This window comes from Oncorhynchus keta, chromosome 20 (assembly GCF_023373465.1).
Source record: "Oncorhynchus keta strain PuntledgeMale-10-30-2019 chromosome 20, Oket_V2, whole genome shotgun sequence".
Classification (NCBI taxonomy): Eukaryota; Metazoa; Chordata; class Actinopteri; order Salmoniformes; family Salmonidae; genus Oncorhynchus; species Oncorhynchus keta.
The window spans coordinates 12,523,111-12,544,643 of record NC_068440.1 but is presented as its reverse complement, the minus strand read 5'-3'; the positions used below and the strand labels follow the sequence as shown (position 1 = coordinate 12,544,643).

Genomic DNA, 21,533 nt, shown 5'->3' with positions numbered 1-21,533 from the left:
ATAACAACAACTGTAGATGCTTCCATAAACACAACAGCAGCACCTACTACGCGAATCACAACTGCAGGTCCTACTACCATTTTACCTCCTTCGACAACCACAACAACATCCACTACAACAACTGTAGCTCCTACAATGTCAATCTCAACTGCAGGTCCTACTACCAATTTAACTCCAACGACAACCTCAAATGAAGCTCCAACAGACATCACAACTGTAGCTCCTATGCACCCCACAATTGCAACTTCAACTGTAGCATCACCTACAACAACAACTACAGATGCTTCCACAACCACAAGTGCAGCACCTACTACATCAATCCCAACTGCAGATCCTACTACCATTTTGACTCCTAAGACAATCACAACTGAAGCTCCTACAGAAATCACAACTGTAGCTCTTATGACCCCCACAATTGCAGCTTCTACTTCAACAACTGTTGCTCCCACGACCACAACTGCAGCAGCTCCTATAACAACAACTGTAGATGCTTCCACAACCACAGGTGCAGCACCTACTACATCAATCACAACTGCAGGTCCTACTACCATTTTGACTCCTAAGACAACCTCAACTGAAGCTCCAACAGACATCACAACTGTAGCTAATATGCACCCCACAATTGCAACTTCAACTGTAGCATCACCTACAACAACAACTGCAGATGCTTCCACAGGTGCAGCACCTACTACATTAATCACAACTGAAGCTCCTACAGACATCATAACTGTAGCTCCTATGCCCACCATAATTGCAAATTCAACTACAATTGTTGAATCACCTACAACAACAACAACAGATGCTTCCACATCCACAGGTGCAGCACCTACTACATCAATTACAACTGAAGCTCCTACTACCATTTTGACTCCTAAGACAATCACAACTGAAGCTCCTACAGAAATCACAACTGTAGCTCTCATGCCCCCCACAATTGCAACTTCAATTAGAACTGTAGCATCACCTACAACAACAACGACAGATGCTTCCACAACCACAAGTGCAGCACCTACTACATCAATCCCAACTGCAGATCCTACTATCATTTTACCTCAATCGACTACCACAACAACATCCACTACAACAACTGTAGCTCCTACAATGTCAATCTCAACTGCAGGTCCTACTACCATTTTGACTCCAAAGACAATCACAACTGAAGCTCCTAAAGAAATCACAACTGAAGCTCCTACAGAAATCACAACTGTAGCTCTTATGACCCCCACAATTGCAGCTTCTACTTCAACAACTGTTGCTCCCACGACCACAACTGCAGCAGCTCCTATAACAACAACTGTAGATGCTTCCATAAACACAACAGCAGCACCTACTACGTCAATCACAACTGCAGGTCCTACTAACATTTTAACTCCAACAACAAGCACAACTGAGGCTCCTTCAGACATCACTACTGTTGCTCCTTTCAACCCCACAATGGCAGCTTCTTCTTCAACAACTGTAGCTCCCACGATCACTACAACTGCAGAAGCTCCTACAACAACAACTGCAGCTGCTTCTACATTTACTACTGCAACCCCGACTGCAACCACAACAGAAGCTACTTCTACAACAAATGTAGCACCAATGACTTTAGGAACAACAGTCCCAACGACAACTGCAGCTAATTCCTCAACTTTAGCTCCTTCAATACCAATCCCAACTGCAGCTCCTACAACAACAACTCTTGCTCCTACGACCTCTACAACTTCAGCACCAACTACTTTATTCACAACTGCAGGTCCTACTACCATTTTACCTCCTTCGACAACCATAACAACATCCACTACAACTGTAGCTCCTACAATGTCAATCTCAACTGCAGGTCCTACTACCAATTTAATTCCAACGACAACCACAACTGAAGCTCCAACAGACATCATAACTGTAGCTCCTATGCCCACCACAATTGCAACTTCAACTACAACTGTTGAATCACCTACAACAACAACTGCAGATGTTTCCACAACCACAAGTGCAGCACCTACTACATCAATCCCAACTGCAGGTCCTACTACCATTTTACCTCCTTCGACAACCACAACTGAAGCTCCTACAGAAATCACAACTGTAGCTCTTATGACCCCACAATTGCAGCTTCTACTTCAACAACTGTTGCTCCCACGACCACACATGCAGCAGCTCCTATAACAACAACTGTAGATGCTTCCATAAACACAACAGCAGCACCTACTACGTCAATCACAACTGCAGGTCCTACTACCATTTTACCTCAATCGACAACCACAACAACATCCACTACAACAACTGTAGCTCCTACAATGTCAATCTCAACTGCAGGTCCTACTACCAATTTAACTCCAACGACAACCTCAACTGAAGCTCCAACAGACATCATAACTGTAGCTCCTATGCCCCCCACGATTGCAACTTCAACTGTAGCATCACCTACAACAACAACTACAGATGCTTCCACAACCACAAGTGTAGCACCTACTACATCAATCCCAACTGCAGGTCCTACTATCATTTTACCTCAATCGACAATCACAACAACATCCACTACAACAACTGTAGCTCCGACAATGTCAATCTCAACTGCAGGTCCTACTACCAATTTAACTCCAATGACAACCACGACTGAAGCTCCTACAGACATCATAACTGTAGCTCCTATGCCCCCCACAATTGCAACTTCAACTACAACTGTTGAATCACCTACAACAACAACTGCAGATGCTTCCACAACCACAAGTGCAGCACCTACTACATCAATCCCAACTGCAGGTCCTACTACCATTTTGACTCCTAAGACAATCACAACTGAAGCTCCTACAGAAATAACAACTGTAGCTCTTATGACCCCAACAATTGCAGCTTCTACTTCAACAACTGTTGCTCCCACGACCACAACTGCAGCATCACCTACAACAACAACTGCAGATGTTTCCACAACCGCAAGTGCAGCACCTACTACATCAATCCCAAATGCAGGTCCTACTACCATTTTGACAACTAAGACGATCACAACTGAAGCTCCTACAGAAATCACAACTGTAGCTCTCATGCCCCCCACAATTGCAACTTCAATTAAAACTGTAGCATCACCTACAACAACAACTACAGATGTTTCCACAACCACAAGTGCAGCACCTACTACATCAATCCCAACTGCAGGTCCGACAACCATTTTGACTCCTAAGACAATCACAACTGAAGTTCCTACAGAAATCACAACTGTAGCTCTTATGACCCCCACAATTGCAGCTTCTACTTCAACAACTGTTGCTCCCACGACCACAAATGCAGCAGCTCCTATAACAACAAGTGTAGATACTTCCATAAACACAACAGCAGCACCTACAATGTCAATCTCAACTGCAGGTCCTACTGCCAATTTAACTCCAACGACAACCTCAACTGAAGCTCCAACAGACATCACAACTGTAGCTCCTATGCACCCCACAATTGCAACTTCAACTGTAGCATCACCTACAACAACAACTGCAGATGCTTCCACAACCTCAGGTGCAGCACCTACTACATCAATCACAACTGAAGCTCCTAGCCACAATCACAACTGAAGCTCCTATCCACTACAACAACTCACCTACACAATGTCACCTATCTCAACTGCAGGTCCTACTATCATTTTACCTTTCACAACAACATCCAACAACAACTGACTCCTACAATGTCAATCTCAACTGCAGGTCCTACTACCAATTTAACTCCAATGACAGACTGATCACAGACATCATAACTATAGCTCCTATGCCCCCACAATTGCAACTTCAACTACAACTGTTGAATCACCTACAACAACAACTGCAGATGCTTCCACAACCACAAGTCAAGTGCAGCACCTACTACATCAATCCCAACTGCAGGTCCTACTACCATTTTGACTCCTAAGACAATCACAACTGAAGCTCCTACAGAAATCACAACTGTAGCTCTTATGACCCCCACAATTGCAGCTTCTACTTCAACAACTGTTGCTCCGACGACCACAACTGCAGCAGCTCCTATAACAACAACTGCAGATGCTTCCACAACCTCAGGTGCAGCACCTACTACATCAATCACAACTGAAGCTCCTATTACCATTTTGACTCCTAAGACAATCACAACTGAAGCTCCTACAGAAAACACAACTGTAGCTCTCATGCCCCCCACAATTGCAACTTCAATTACAACTGTAGCATCACCTACAACAACAACTACAGATGCTTCCACAACCACAAGTGTAGCACCTACTACATCAATCCCAACTGCAGGTCCTACTATCATTTTACCTCAATCGACAATCACAACAACATCCACTACAACAACTGTAGCTCCTACAATGTCAATCTCAACTGCAGGTCCTACTACCAATTTAACTCCAATGACAACCACGACTGAAGCTCCTACAGACATCATAACTGTAGCTCCTATGCCCCCCACGATTGCAACTTCAACTGTTGAATCACCTACAACAACAACTACAGATGCTTCCACAACCACAACTGCAAGTCCTGCTACCATTTTGACTCCTAAGACAATCACAACTGAAGCTCCTACAGAAATCACAACTGTAGCTCTTATGACCCCCACAATTGCAGCTCCTACTTCAACAACTGTTGCTCCCACGACCACAACTGCAGCATCACCTACAACAACAACTGCAGATGCTTCCACATCCACAGGTGCAGCACCTACTACATCAATCCCAACTGCAGGTCCTACTACCATTTTGACTGCTAAGACAATCACAACTGAAGCTCCTACAGAAATCACAACTGTAGCTCTCTATGCCCCCACAATTGCAACTTCAATTAAAACTGTAGCATCACCTACAACAACAACTACAGATGTTTCCACAACCACAAGTGCAGCACCTACTACATCAATCCCAACTGCAGGTCCGACTACCATTTTGACTCCTAAGACAATCACAACTGAAGCTCCTACAGAAATCACAACTGTAGCTCTTATGACCCCCACAATTGCAGCTTCTACTTCAACAACTGTTGCTCCGACGACCACAACTGCAGCATCACTATAACAACAACTGCAGATGTTTCCACAACCGCAAGTGCAGCACCTACTACATCAATCCCAACTGCAGGTCCGACTACCATTTTGACTCCTAAGACAATCACAACTGAAGCTCCTACAGAAATCACAACTGTAGCTCTCATGCCCCCCACAATTGCAACTTCAATTACAACTGTAGCATCACCTACAATAACAACTACAGATTCTTCCACAACCACAAGTGTAGCACCTACTACATCAATCCCAACTGCAGGTCCTACTATCATTTTACCTCAATCGACAATCACAACAACATCCACTACAACAACTGTAGCTCCGACAATGTCAATCTCAACTGCAGGTCCTACTACCAATTTAACTCCAATGACAACCACGACTGAAGCTCCTACAGACATCATAACTGTAGCTCCTATGCCCCCCACAATTTCAACTTCAACTACAACTGTTGAATCACCTACAACAACAACTGTAGATGTTTCCACAACCGCAAGTGCAGCACCTACTACATCAATCCCAACTGCAGGTCCGACTACCATTTTGACTCCTAAGACAATCACAACTGAAGCTCCTACAGAAAACACAACTGTAGCTCTCATGCCCCCCACAATTGCAACTTCAATTACAACTGTAGCATCACCTACAACAACAACTACAGATGCTTCCACAACCACAAGTGTAGCACCTACTACATCAATCCCAACTGCAGGTCCTACTATCATTTTACCTCAATCGACAATCACAACAACATCCACTACAACAACTGTAGCTCCTACAATGTCAATCTCAACTGCAGGTCCTACTACCAATTTAACTCCAATGACAACCACGACTGAAGCTCCTACAGACATCATAACTGTAGCTCCTATGCCCCCACGATTGCAACTTCAACTGTTGAATCACCTACAACAACAACTACAGATGCTTCCACAACCACAACTGCAAGTCCTGCTACCATTTTGACTCCTAAGACAATCACAACTGAAGCTCCTACAGAAATCACAACTGTAGCTCTTATGACCCCCACAATTGCAGCTCCTACTTCAACAACTGTTGCTCCCACGACCACAACTGCAGCATCACCTACAACAACAACTGCAGATGCTTCCACATCCACAGGTGCAGCACCTACTACATCAATCCCAACTGCAGGTCCTACTACCATTTTGACTGCTAAGACGATCACAACTGAAGCTCCTACAGAAATCACAACTGTAGCTCTCATGCCCCCCACAATTGCAACTTCAATTAAAACTGTAGCATCACCTACAACAACAACTACAGATGTTTCCACAACCACAAGTGCAACACCTACTACATCAATCCCAACTGCAGGTCCGACTACCATTTTGACTCCGAAGACAATCACAACTGAAGCTCCTACAGAAATCACAACTGTAGCTCTTATGACCCCCACAATTGCAGCTTCTACTTCAACAACTGTTGCTCCCACGACCACAACTGCAGCATCACCTACAACAACAACTGCAGATGTTTCCACAACCGCAAGTGCAGCACCTACTACATCAATCCCAACTGCAGGTCCGACTACCATTTTGACTCCTAAGACAATCACAACTGAAGCTCCTACAGAAATCACAACTGTAGCTCTCATGCCCCCCACAATTGCAACTTCAATTACAACTGTAGCATCACCTACAATAACAACTACAGATTCTTCCACAACCACAAGTGTAGCACCTACTACATCAATCCCAACTGCAGGTCCTACTATCATTTTACCTCAATCGACAATCACAACAACATCCACTACAACAACTGTAGCTCCGACAATGTCAATCTCAACTGCAGGTCCTACTACCAATTTAACTCCAATGACAACCACGACTGAAGCTCCTACAGACATCATAACTGTAGCTCCTATGCCCCCCACAATTTCAACTTCAACTACAACTGTTGAATCACCTACAACAACAACTACAGATGCTTCCACAACCACAAGTGCAGCACCTACTACATCAATCCCAACTGCAGGTCCTACTACCATTTTGACTCCTAAGACAATCACAACTGAAGCTCCTACAGAAATCACAACTGTAGCTCTTATGACCCCCACAATTGCAGCTTCTACTTCAACAACTGTTGCTCCCACGACCACAACTGCAGCAGCTCCTATAACAACAACTGTAGATGCTTCCATAAACACAACAGCAGCACCTACTACGTCAATCACAACTGCATATCCTACTAACATTTTAACTCCAACGACAAGCACAACTGAGGCTCCTTCAAATGTCACTACTGTTGCTCCTTTGAACCCCACAATTGCAGCTGCTTCTTCAACAACTGTAGCTCCCACGATCATGACAACTGCAGAAGCTCCTACAACAACAACTGCAGCTGCTTCTACATTTACTACTGCATCCCCTACTGCAACCACAACAGAAGCTCCTTTTACAACAACTGTAGCACCAATGACTTTAGGAACAACAGTCCCAACAACAACTGCAGCTAATTCCTCAACTTTAGCTACTTCAATGCCAATCCCAACTGCAGCTCCTACAACAACAACTCTTGCTCCTACGACCTCGACAACTTCAGCACCAACTACTTTATTCACAACTGCAGGTCCTACTACCATTTTACCTCCTTCGACAACCACAACAACATCCACTACAGCAACTGTAGCTCCTACAATGTCAATCTCAATTGCAGGTCCTACTACCAATTTAACTCCAACGACAACCTCAACTGAAGCTCCAACAGACATCACAACTGTAGCTCCTATGCACCCCACAATTGCAACTTCAACTGTTGAATCACCTACAACAACAACTACAGATGCTTCCACAACCACAAGTCCTACTACCATTTTGACTGCTAAGACGATCACAACTGAAGCTCCTACAGAAATCACAACTGTAGCTCTCATGCCCCCCACAATTGCAACTTCAATTAAAACTGTAGCATCACCTACAACAACAACTACAGATGTTTCCACAACCACAAGTGCAGCACCTACTACATCAATCCCAACTGCAGGTCCGACTACCATTTTGACTCCGAAGACAATCACAACTGAAGCTCCTACAGAAATCACAACTGTAGCTCTTATGACCCCCACAATTGCAGCTTCTACTTCAACAACTGTTGCTCCCACGACCACAACTGCAGCAGCTCCTATAACAACAACTGTAGATGTTTCCACAACCGCAAGTGCAGCACCTACTACATCAATCCCAACTGCAGATCCGACTACCATTTTGACTCCTAAGACAATCACAACTGAAGCTCCTACAGACATCACAACTGTAGCTCCTATGGACCCCACAATTGCAACTTCAACTGTAGCATCACCTACAACAACAACTGCAGATGCTTCCACAACCACAGGTGCAGCACCTACTACATCAATTACAACTGAAGCTCCTACTACCATTTTGACTCCTAAGACAATCACAACTGAAGCTCCTACAGAAATCACAACTGTAGCTCTCATGCCCCCCACAATTGCAACTTCAATTACAACTGTAGCATCACCTACAATAACAACTACAGATTCTTCCACAACCACAAGTGTAGCACCTACTACATCAATCCCAACTGCAGGTCCTACTATCATTTTACCTCAATCGACAATCACAACAACATCCACTACAACAACTGTAGCTCCGACAATGTCAATCTCAACTGCAGGTCCTACTACCAATTTAACTCCAATGACAACCACGACTGAAGCTCCTACAGACATCATAACTGTAGCTCCTATGCCCCCCACAATTGCAACTTCAACTACAACTGTTGAATCACCTACAACAACAACTACAGATGCTTCCACAACCACAAGTGCAGCACCTACTACATCAATCCCAACTGCAGGTCCTACTACCATTTTGACTCCTAAGACAATCACAACTGAAGCTCCTACAGAAATCACAACTGTAGCTCTTATGACCCCCACAATTGCAGCTTCTACTTCAACAACTGTTGCTCCCACGACCACAACTGCAGCAGCTCCTATAACAACAACTGTAGATGCTTCCATAAACACAACAGCAGCACCTACTACGTCAATCACAACTGCATATCCTACTAACATTTTAACTCCAACGACAAGCACAACTGAGGCTCCTTCAAATGTCACTACTGATGCTCCTTTGAACCCCACAATTGCAGCTGCTTCTTCAACAACTGTAGCTCCCACGATCATGACAACTGCAGAAGCTCCTACAACAACAACTGCAGCTGCTTCTACATTTACTACTGCATCCCCTACTGCAACCACAACAGAAGCTCCTTTTACAACAACTGTAGCACCAATGACTTTAGGAACAACAGTCCCAACAACAACTGCAGCTAATTCCTCAACTTTAGCTACTTCAATGCCAATCCCAACTGCAGCTCCTACAACAACAACTCTTGCTCCTACGACCTCGACAACTTCAGCACCAACTACTTTATTCACAACTGCAGGTCCTACTACCATTTTACCTCCTTCGACAACCACAACAACATCCACTACAGCAACTGTAGCTCCTACAATGTCAATCTCAATTGCAGGTCCTACTACCAATTTAACTCCAACGACAACCTCAACTGAAGCTCCAACAGACATCACAACTGTAGCTCCTATGCACCCCATAATTGCAACTTCAACTGTTGAATCACCTACAACAACAACTACAGATGCTTCCACAACCACAACTGCAAGTCCTACTACCATTTTGACTGCTAAGACGATCACAACTGAAGCTCCTACAGAAATCACAACTGTAGCTCTCATGCCCCCCACAATTGCAACTTCAATTAAAACTGTAGCATCACCTACAACAACAACTACAGATGTTTCCACAACCACAAGTGCAGCACCTACTACATCAATCCCAACTGCAGGTCCGACTACCATTTTGACTCCGAAGACAATCACAACTGAAGCTCCTACAGAAATCACAACTGTAGCTCTTATGACCCCCACAATTGCAGCTTCTACTTCAACAACTGTTGCTCCCACGACCACAACTGCAGCAGCTCCTATAACAACAACTGTAGATGTTTCCACAACCGCAAGTGCAGCACCTACTACATCAATCCCAACTGCAGGTCCGACTACCATTTTGACCCCTAAGACAATCACAACTGAAGCTCCTACAGACATCACAACTGTAGCTCCTATGGACCCCACAATTGCAACTTCAACTGTAGCATCACCTACAACAACAACTGCAGATGCTTCCACAACCACAGGTGCAGCACCTACTACATCAATTACAACTGAAGCTCCTACTACCATTTTGACTCCTAAGACAATCACAACTGAAGCTCCTACAGAAATCACAACTGTAGCTCTCATGCCCCCCACAATTGCAACTTCAATTACAACTGTAGCATCACCTACAATAACAACTACAGATTCTTCCACAACCACAAGTGTAGCACCTACTACATCAATCCCAACTGCAGGTCCTACTATCATTTTACCTCAATCGACAATCACAACAACAACTGTAGCTCCGACAATGTCAATCTCAACTGCAGGTCCTACTACCAATTTAACTCCAATGACAACCACGACTGAAGCTCCTACAGACATCATAACTGTAGCTCCTATGCCCCCCACAATTGCAACTTCAACTACAACTGTTGAATCACCTACAACAACAACTACAGATGCTTCCACAACCACAAGTGCAGCACCTACTACATCAATCCCAACTGCAGGTCCTACTACCATTTTGACTCCTAAGACAATCACAACTGAAGCTCCTACAGAAATCACAACTGTAGCTCTTATGACCCCCACAATTGCAGCTTCTACTTCAACAACTGTTGCTCCCACGACCACAACTGCAGCAGCTCCTATAACAACAACTGTAGATGTTTCCACAACCGCAAGTGCAGCACCTACTACATCAATCCCAACTGCAGGTCCGACTACCATTTTGACTCCTAAGACAATCACAACTGAAGCTCCTACAGAAAACACAACTGTAGCTCTCATGCCCCCCACAATTGCAACTTCAATTACAACTGTAGCATCACCTACAACAACAACTACAGATGCTTCCACAACCACAAGTGTAGCACCTACTACATCAATCCCAACTGCAGGTCCTACTATCATTTTACCTCAATCGACAATCACAACAACATCCACTACAACAACTGTAGCTCCTACAATGTCAATCTCAACTGCATATCCTACTAACATTTTAACTCCAACGACAAGCACAGCTGAGGCTCCTTCAAATGTCACTACTGTTGCTCCTTTGAACCCCACAATTGCAGCTGCTTCTTCAACAACTGTAGCTCCCTACGATCATGACAACTGCAGATGCTCCACAACCACAACTGCAGCTGCTTCTTTACTACTGCATCCCCTTGCAACCACAACAGAAGCTCCTTTTACAACAACTGTAGCACCAATGACTTTAGGAACAACAGTCCCAACAACAACTGCAGCTAATTCCTCAACTTTAGCTACTTCAATGCCAATCCCAACTGCAGCTCCTACAACAACAACTCTTGCTCCTACGACCTCGACAACTTCAGCACCAACTACTTTATTCACAACTGCAGGTCCTACTACCATTTTTACCTCCTTCGACAACCACAACAACATCCACTACAGCAACTGTAGCTCCTACAATGTCAATCTCAATTGCAGGTCCTACTACCAATTTAACTCCAACGACAACCTCAACTGAAGCTCCAACAGACATCACAACTGTAGCTCCTATGCACCCCACAATTGCAACTTCAACTGTTGAATCACCTACAACAACAACTACAGATGCTTCCACAACCACAACTGCAAGTCCTACTACCATTTTGACTCCGAAGACAATCACAACTGAAGCTCCTACAGAAATCACAACTGTAGCTCTTATGACCCCCACAATTGCAGCTTCTACTTCAACAACTGTTGCTCCCACGACCACAACTGCAGCAGCTCCTATAACAACAACTGTAGATGTTTCCACAACCGCAAGTGCAGCACCTACTACATCAATCCCAACTGCAGGTCCGACTACCATTTTGACTCCTAAGACAATCACAACTGAAGCTCCTACAGACATCACAACTGTAGCTCCTATGGACCCCACAATTGCAACTTCAACTGTAGCATCACCTACAACAACAACTGCAGATGCTTCCACAACCACAGGTGCAGCACCTACTACATCAATTACAACTGAAGCTCCTACTACCATTTTGACTCCTAAGACAATCACAACTGAAGCTCCTACAGAAATCACAACTGTAGCTCTCATGCCCCCCACAATTGCAACTTCAATTACAACTGTAGCATCACCTACAATAACAACTACAGATTCTTCCACAACCACAAGTGTAGCACCTACTACATCAATCCCAACTGCAGGTCCTACTATCATTTTACCTCAATCGACAATCACAACAACATCCACTACAACAACTGTAGCTCCGACAATGTCAATCTCAACTGCAGGTCCTACTACCAATTTAACTCCAATGACAACCACGACTGAAGCTCCTACAGACATCATAACTGTAGCTCCTATGCCCCCCACGATTGCAACTTCAACTACAACTGTTGAATCACCTACAACAACAACTACAGATGCTTCCACAACCACAAGTGCAGCACCTACTACATCAATCCCAACTGCAGGTCCTACTACCATTTTGACTCCTAAGACAATCACAACTGAAGCTCCTACAGAAATCACAACTGTAGCTCTTATGACCCCCACAATTGCAGCTTCTACTTCAACAACTGTTGCTCCCACGACCACAACTGCAGCAGCTCCTATAACAACAACTGTAGATGCTTCCATAAACACAACAGCAGCACCTACTACGTCAATCACAACTGCATATCCTACTAACATTTTAACTCCAACGACAAGCACAACTGAGGCTCCTTCAAATGTCACTACTGTTGCTCCTTTGAACCCCACAATTGCAGCTGCTTCTTCAACAACTGTAGCTCCCACGATCATGACAACTGCAGAAGCTCCTACAACAACAACTGCAGCTGCTTCTACATTTACTACTGCATCCCCTACTGCAACCACAACAGAAGCTCCTTTTACAACAACTGTAGCACCAATGACTTTAGGAACAACAGTCCCAACAACAACTGCAGCTAATTCCTCAACTTTAGCTCCTTCGATGCCAATCCCAACTGCAGCTCCTACAACAACAACTCGTGCTCCTATGACCTCTACAACTTCAGCACCAACTACTTTATTCACAACTGCACGTCCTACTACCATTTTACCTCCTTCAACAACCACAACAACAACTGTAGCTCCTACAATGTCAATCTCAGCTGCAGGTCCTACTGCCAATTTAACTCCAACGACAACCTCAACTGAAGCTCCAACAGACATCACAACTGTAGCTCTTATGACCCCCACAATTGCAGCTTCTACTTCAACAACTGTTGCTCCCATGATAACTACAATTGCAGAAGGTCCTACAACAACAACTGTCGCTGCTTCTACATTTACTACTGCATCCCCTACTGCAACCACAACAGAAGCTCCTTCTACAACAACTGTAGCACCAATAACTTTAGGAACATCAGTCTCAACGACAACTGCAGCTAATTCCTCAACTTTAGCTCCTTCAATGCCAATCCCAACTGCAGCTCCTACAACAACAACTCTTGCTCCTACGACCTCGACAACTTCAGCACCAACTACTTTATTCACAACTGCAGGTCCTACTACCATTTTACCTCCTTCGACAACCACAACAACATCCACTACAGCAACTGTAGCTCCTACAATGTCAATCTCAATTGCAGGTCCTACTACCAATTTAACTCCAACGACAACCTCAACTGAAGCTCCAACAGACATCACAACTGTAGCTCCTATGCACCCCACAATTGCAACTTCAACTGTTGAATCACCTACAACAACAACTACAGATGCTTCCACAACCACAACTGCAAGTCCTACTACCATTTTGACTCCTAAGACAATCACAACTGAAGCTCCTACAGAAATCACAACTGTAGCTCTTATGACCCCCACAATTGCAGCTTCTACTTCAACAACTGTTGCTCCCACGACCACAACTGCAGCATCTCCTATAACAACAACTGTAGATGCTTCCATAAACACAACAGCAGCACCTACTACGTCAATCACAACTGCAGGTCCTACTAACATTTTAACTCCAACGACAAGCACAACTGAGGCTCCTTCAGATGTCACTACTGTTGCTCCTTTGAACCCCACAATGGCAGCTTCTTCTTCAACAACTGTTGCTCCCACGATCACTACAACTGCAGAAGCTCCTACAACAACAACTGCAGCTGCTTCTACATTTACTACTGCATTCCCTACTGCAACCACAACAGAAGCTCCTTCTACAACACCTGTAGCACCAATGACTTTAGGAACAACAGTCCCAACGACAACTGCAGCTAATTCCTCAACTTTAGCTCCTTCAACGCCAATCCCAACTGCAGCTCCTACAACAACAACTCGTGCTCCTATGACCTCTACAACTTCAGCACCAACTACTTTATTCACAACTGCACGTCCTACTACCATTTTACCTCCTTCAACAACCACAACAACAACTGTAGCTCCTACAATGTCAATCTCAGCTGCAGGTCCTACTGCCAATTTAACTCCAACGACAACCTCAACTGAAGCTCCAACAGACATCACAACTGTAGCTCCTATGCACCCCACAATTGCAACTTCAACTGTAGCATCACCTACAACAACAACTGCAGATGCTTCCACAACCACAACTGCAAGTCCTACTACCATTTTGACTCCTAAGACAATCACAACTGAAGCTCCTACAGAAATCACAACTGTAGCTCTTATGACCCCCACAATTGCAGCTTCTACTTCAACAACTGTTGCTCCCACGATCACTACAATTGCAGAAGGTCCTACAACAACAACTGTCGCTGCTTCTACATTTACTACTGCATCCCCTACTGCAACCACAACAGAAGCTCCTTCTACAACAACTGTAGCACCAATAACTTTAGGAACATCAGTCTCAACGACAACTGCAGCTAATTCCTCAACTTTAGCTCCTTCAATGCCAATCCCAACTGCAGCTCCTACAACAACAACTCTTGCTCCTACTACCTCTACAACTTCAGCACCCACTACGTCATTCACAACAGCAGGTCCTACTACCATTTTGCCTCCTTCGACAACCACAACTGTATCACCTATGACAACCACAACAACATCCACTACAACAACTGTAGCTCCTGCAATGTCAATCTCAACTGCAGGTCCTACTACCAATTTAACTCCAACGACAACCACAACTGAAGCTCCGACAGACCTCATAACTGTAGCTCCTATGCCCCCCACAATTGCAACTTCAACAACAACTGCAGATGCTTCCACAACCACAGGTGCAGCACCTACTACATCAATCGCAACTGCAGGTCCTACTACCATTTTGACTCCTAAGACCATCACAACTGCAGCTCTTATGACCCCCACAATTGTAGCTTCTACTTCAACAACTGTTGCTCCCACGACCACAACTGCAGCAGCTCCTATAACAACAATTGTAGCTGCTTCCACAAACAAAACAGCAGCACCTACTACGTCAATCACAACTGCAGGTCCTACTAACATTTTACCTCCTTCGACAACCACAACTGTATCACCTACGACAACCTCAACAACTGTAGCTCCTACAATGTCAATCTCAACTGCAGGTCCTACTACCATTTTCCCTCCTACGACAACCACAACCGAAGCTAATAAAGAAATCACAACTGTAGCTCCTACAACACCAATCACAACTGCAGGTCCTAAAACCATATTAACGACAACCGCCACTGCAACTTCTACTACAACTACAAATGCAGGTCCTTCAACCACCACAACTGCAGCTCCTACAAGTACAACCACAATTGCACTTCCTACCTCGACAACCACAATGGCATCATTTACCTCAACTTCTACGGCTTCAGTGGCATCAACTAGGTAAGCAAAATCATTTAATATATATTTATTGTGAATCAAGGAAGCCTTGCAACAAAGAACAATGTATCTCTGCCATTAACCACAAATGCTTTCATAAAAGCATACAAAATGTCCAAATGTATTATCATTTTCTCTCAGATTTGGCACAGTGGTGGTTTTTGTAAGACTAGAGTTCCAGCTCAACACAGCAGTCCCCAGTAAGGATGTCGTCCTTGGTGCCGTCGACAAGAAACTGTCTACACAATTCAGGACCTTCAAAATTCAAAGAAACACTCAAGCCACCCTCCAGAATGCAACTTATATCAGTGAGTTGAACACATTCGGCTTATATCATGAAGTATGATTTGAAAAACTTTGAAAAACAGATTTCCTCCTAAAATTCAAGACAATTAAGTCTGCTTAGAATAATTGTTTATTAATAAGTAAACAATTAACTGCTACCACTTTCTAAATACTTCTTAAATGTGGCTTTTCCACACAGAATCATCTTTGTTGAAACTCAGAAATTCTAACAGGTCATTTTGTCCGCTGCAATAGTAAATTGTAAATGAGAATTTGTTCTTAATTGATTTGCCTAGTTAACTAAAGGTTAAATAAAATAAATATAGTGATGTTTTTTTTGTGCTCACAGAACTTTCAGATACTTCATTTGCTGTTGATCTTGGTTTCAAAATAACCAATGTATCCATGGAGGAGAGACTGCTTCAAAGTGCTAGAGTCACTTTCACCGATGATACCTACAGCCAGATACAGGATTCAATTAACAGCCTAGTAAGATACTTTTTCGTACTAGATTACTCAATCTCGGATATTGTACTGTAAAGTTGATTAACAGAATTCAACAGGAATGTTTAAGGGCCAAATTGGCAATATTATTTGGCCATAATACATCTAAAAACTTGGACATGAAATCCATGACCATCCATGGTCCTGCCAGATCATCTTAATAATTCATAACTTAATTTTATGTCTCCTTTTAGCTGCATGATATTCTCAGTGAACCAAACGGCAAACAATTTGACTTTCCCAAAGCCAAATTTAGGTGAGTACAACTTCAAGCCCTCCCAAAACAACCCAGTTTTCTTAACTGCACTCTTTAGAATGTCTGCTGATTTCATACAGCTGCTGTCTATACGGCTAAACAGGATGGAGGGAGCATGTGTTGTATATGTTCCAGTTGTGGATCAGTACTACATATGATTTATATGATCTGATATGAGGATTATTTCCATGAATAGGTCTTGTTCACACATTCCACAGTTCAACTCTCACAGGAAACCATTTGTATCTTTACAGTGTTGTTGGCAATCAAATCAGGGCAAACGTGACGTATGTATACAAAGAGAAAGACGTCAACCTCCCTAGTGCCTTTCTAGGGGATGTTTTAAAAGTCTCAGGTACGCTGATTTTGTTGTCATTGGTCATGATTGCTATGCTTTTTTGATGCCAGTGAGTCATCAAACTGCATGTAACAACTTGTGTGTAAAACTCAAATGTGAAAACAATTTCATATATCACAAGTTTATAATACCCTCTAAATATTGTTCACTTTGTATTCTAGGTCTCCTAACAACCACTGTTGCACCAACAACAACTACCAGCACCTCACCACCTACTACCCCTTTGCTGTCCACTCCTTTCAGTATAAGTGACAGAGGTTTTCCTGGCTGGGCTCTGGCCATTATCATCCCCTGTGGCATCGCTATCATTCTGGTACCCCTGTGGATCCTGCTATGTGTACGTATAGGCTTGTGTTCACTTGTGTACTGTGTATATTATTTACATATTTTACAGAGTATATAAAAAAAATATGCTAAATCTCTGCAATGATTTGATTTGCATGTGAATGATACTTCTCCATCCTTGTTTTGCAGTGCATGCTATGTGGCGGCTGTGCAGCTTTAAGGAGACGCTGGCAACAACACAGAGCTTACAACGTACAGTACACCACAAGAAACGGCATCTTCTGAGGTGACAAGACTATCAAAATAACAGCCAATCATCTATATCTGCTCATCATCACAACAAATAATATATTTTTCATGTAATCCATACACCATTACGTTTGAGAAGATCAAACACAGACTTGCTTTTATTTTTATAACAAAATTGCATTGTTCTTGATAGGGTTAATAGGTCACGTGTTTCCCCAATGTACTACTTTTTAATATTATACAGTATTTCTCATTTTAGTCAAAGCTACAGCTGAGCTGGTATATTATGCATTTATGTAATTTAATCATTTATATACACAGAAATATTATTTTCGATTTTTGTTATTTCCCCTGCTGATTTAAGCTATTAATTCACTATATTTGAAAGTCTGCAATACAGCACTTGTTTCTTTATCATACAATTTAACACATGTAATAAAAGCCTTTCAAATCAACATTAACTGGAGAAATAATGTCTGCAGAAATCCTCTTAGAATGATTTAAACATGCTATAACGCAACAATTGTTAACACTTTGCTCTACGGGGTAAGGTCTTCATAACACCTTTAAGAGTTTTCATTTGAAATCGCCTCATGAATGATGTTGAATAAATGGATTACGGTTGTTATGAATAATCCTTCAAAAATTCACAAAGGTCTCATGATTGGCTTCATAAAGGTGTTATGAAGGCCTTATCTGTATACGCTCTTATAGTCAATTGTTGACCAACAATTTAGCGGCAATTTAGATATCTTCAGAGTTTTTGAAGAATTACACCATATAAATAGAAAAAAATAAGGTGTAAGCAACACAAGTGAAAGCAGAGTTCAGGTTATCAAAAATGCTGAATTAGCAGTTGGTGATGATGGCCAGGTAAACAAAACCAATGCATGTATAACGGTCTCCTTGTCCATAGACAGCTTACAGGGAACCATATACAATTTAGCAATTGCAAGTGATGTTGAAAGACTGTTTACAAACATACATGATAGTGAAATTGAGACCTTGTCTTGCCATTAAGAAGTACTTTATTTCATTAAAAAGGCCCCAGTGCAGACATTCTCAATATCAAATCATTTCTGGGTAACAAATATCTATTTGAATGGCCCTCTAACTGGTAATTACTAGTGGGAAACTCATCTATCTTCCTTAAACTCCAAGTGGGAGGTGGAAACTAATTGTGAAGTTGTAAATACCTGTTGGATGCATTAACCTGAACTCGTTGAGAAACACCCGATTGGATAAGGGCCACACCCTATAGCGTTCAAAACCATATTAGCTTTTTAAAAATTTTAATAGTTGCATTTAACTGACGAAAATGCTGTTGTCAGGGTAATTTCCTTAGTAGGTGACATAGTAGGCCGGTAATCCAGAGGTTGGGCAAAAGTATAGAAGTCAGAAGTATTAGAGGATGTTTCCCACTCGTAATTACCAGTTGGAGGGCCTTTCAAATGTATTTTTCCCAATTGTATGTGGTAAACAGAGAATGATAGAGATTTCTTTATATGTCCCTTTATGCAACCTAAATTTATGAAATGTTTGCTCACAAGTATAATTCATCTAAGTGTGCAAAGCTGTGACCAATGCAAAGGGTGGCTACTTTCAAAATAGATTTTTGATTCTTCATTTTTTGGTTACTACATAATTCGATAGTTTTGATGTCTTCACTACTATTCTACAATGTAGAAAATAGTTTAAAAAAGAAAGAAAAACCCTTGAATGTGTAGGTGTGTCCAAACTTGGCTGGTACTGGGTAATTATTTATATATACATACACAATTCCGACTTCCAGTTACGAACGCAGTATTAGACAAAAATGATCCTAATTAGACTTGGCAGTCAATTTTGACACTAGTCTTTTGACTGTAAAAAAAAACAGGGATCTCTAAAGTTGCCCTTATCAGATATGAAGTTAAGACCAGATAACCAATAGTTGAATAAACCAAAACGGGCAGACAAATAGACAGGTCAAGGCAGGGGTAAATAGTCCAGAGAAGAGAGGGAAAGTTACAGGACGGCAGGCAGGCTCAGGTCAGGCAGAGGCCGGTAATCCAGTGGTTGGGCAAAAGTACAGGACGGCAGGCAGGCTAAGGCAGAGTGGTCAGGCAGGCGGCCTCAGAGACAGGACAGGCAAGGGCCAAAACCAAGAGGGCGAGAAAAAGAGACGGGGGAAAAGCAGGAGCTGAGACAAAGTGCTGGTAGGCTTGAACAGACGAACTGGCACAGACAGAAAACACAGGTATAAATACACAGGGGATACTGGGCGACACTTGGAGGGGGGGTGGAAACAATCAAAGACAGGTAAAACAGGTAAAACAGATCAGGGTGTGACAGTACCTGGGCACCTGGGCACATAACCGGTTGATCGGCAATGAGGGCTGGGTCCAGGACGTCTCTAGCGGGGACCCAGCACCTCTCCTCCAGGCCGTAACCCTCCCAGTCCACCAGGTACTGGAAACCCCTGCCCCGTGGTCGAACACTCAGGGAGGTGTCTCACTGTGTATGCCGGATGACCATCAATGACACGGGGAAGAGTGCCTGGAAACAGAAGACAAAGGGCTGTGAGACACGGGCTTAATCCTAGATACATGGAAAGTGGGGTGAATACGGAGGGTACGTGGTAAGAAAAGATGAACAGCAGTGGGTCTAATAACTCTAGAAGCGGAACGGACCGATGAACCAGGGGGGAAAGTTTACAGGACTCCACCCGCAGAGGCAGGGAAAAAATACATAGTTATCTGATTGTGATTAGCTCTTTCTTACCACCTCTGGAGATATATCAGGCACACATTGTGCCTGGATATCTCAAAAGTGTAGATGGATCTGGACAGTGAAACCATTTAAATCGTCACTATACCATCCTCTAAAATCATTGACAGGTAGCATAATTGACTGATGGCATCAATATGTCTTGATATAAAATTAAAATTAAAAATATTTTGAAAGCTGATCTGTCAAATAATTTACAGACAAGGACAGGCCAGGAAATCTGGTCACAATTCAGAGACGCACGTCTACAAGTAAATGTTATTGGTTGCATGTCTGATAATACAAACAAAATGTGGACAAGATGTATTCGCTGGGAGTCAGGATGCAGAAGGTGAGTTTAATAATAATAAAAGACAGATAAACAAGACAGGAGAAGCGCACTGAACGAGACAATATTGCCTAATGACTGAGGGCAAAATAAAGAGAGAGTATTCAAGGTGATGATGAGGTCCAGGTGTGCATAATGATGGGGAGCAGGTGTGCATAATGATGGGGAGCAGGTGTGCATAATGATGGGGAGCAGGTGTGCATAATGATGGGGAGTGGGTGTGCATAATGATGGGGAGCAGGTGCGTGTAAGGATGGTGCCAAGACCGGTGGTTAGTAGACCGGCGACTTCGAGCACTGGAGCATTGGAGAGGGGGAGCTGGAGTAGGAGTGACAGCTCATGACATGTGGTACTATTAACTTATGACATCAATTTAAGTCCTAAAATAAATAAATATTATTTTTGAAGTATCTGTCAAATAATTTGCATTAAGGGAGGGACTGGGAAATCTGTTCTCAATGCAGACACAGTGGATGGATGGGAGATCATTTTATTTGTCGCATACACATATTTAGCAGATGTTATTGCGGGTGTAGCCAAATGCTTGGGTTCCTAACTCCAGTAATATCTAAC

The 21,533-nt window shown here is 43.1% G+C and overlaps 2 protein-coding genes across 2 annotated transcripts; both read left to right on the top strand.

The window, feature by feature from the left end:
• Window positions 1–4,170: 4,170 nt before the first annotated feature.
• On the top strand, window positions 4,171–10,909 carry LOC127909812 (mucin-5AC-like). The gene is made up of 7 exons (XM_052471843.1): window positions 4,171–4,475; window positions 6,994–7,891; window positions 8,092–8,175; window positions 9,334–9,519; window positions 9,778–9,852; window positions 9,943–10,059; window positions 10,768–10,909. The coding sequence occupies exons 1-7, from the start codon at window positions 4,307–4,309 to the stop codon at window positions 10,907–10,909; spliced, it is 1,671 nt and encodes a 556-aa protein (XP_052327803.1). The 5' UTR covers window positions 4,171–4,306.
• Window positions 10,910–11,349: 440 nt separating this feature from the next.
• LOC118399058 (mucin-5AC-like) lies at window positions 11,350–18,318 on the top strand. Its single transcript, XM_052472081.1, has 8 exons — window positions 11,350–11,535; window positions 13,667–15,929; window positions 16,068–16,234; window positions 16,561–16,700; window positions 16,910–16,971; window positions 17,226–17,326; window positions 17,491–17,666; window positions 17,804–18,318. Exons 1-8 carry the CDS (start codon window positions 11,382–11,384, stop codon window positions 17,897–17,899), a joined length of 3,159 nt encoding a protein of 1,052 aa, XP_052328041.1. The 5' UTR covers window positions 11,350–11,381; the 3' UTR covers window positions 17,900–18,318.
• Window positions 18,319–21,533: the final 3,215 nt, after the last annotated feature.

What these genes read in the sequence shown, in the direction of transcription:
- LOC127909812 (XM_052471843.1), top strand. Translation starts at nt 4,307, where the DNA reads ATGTCAATCTCAACTGCAGGTCCTACTACCAATTTAACTCCAATGACA. An exon ending in AATGTCAATCTCAATTGCAG is followed by an intron (nt 9,520 to 9,777) that starts GTCCTACTACCA and finishes TTAAAACTGTAG; the next exon opens with CATCACCTACAACAACAACT. An exon ending in TACATCAATCCCAACTGCAG is followed by an intron (nt 9,853 to 9,942) that starts GTCCGACTACCA and finishes CCACAATTGCAG; the next exon opens with CTTCTACTTCAACAACTGTT.
- LOC118399058 (XM_052472081.1), top strand. Translation starts at nt 11,382, where the DNA reads ATGACTTTAGGAACAACAGTCCCAACAACAACTGCAGCTAATTCCTCA. An exon ending in TTTCCCAAAGCCAAATTTAG is followed by an intron (nt 16,972 to 17,225) that starts GTGAGTACAACT and finishes GTATCTTTACAG; the next exon opens with TGTTGTTGGCAATCAAATCA. An exon ending in CCCTGTGGATCCTGCTATGT is followed by an intron (nt 17,667 to 17,803) that starts GTACGTATAGGC and finishes CTTGTTTTGCAG; the next exon opens with TGCATGCTATGTGGCGGCTG.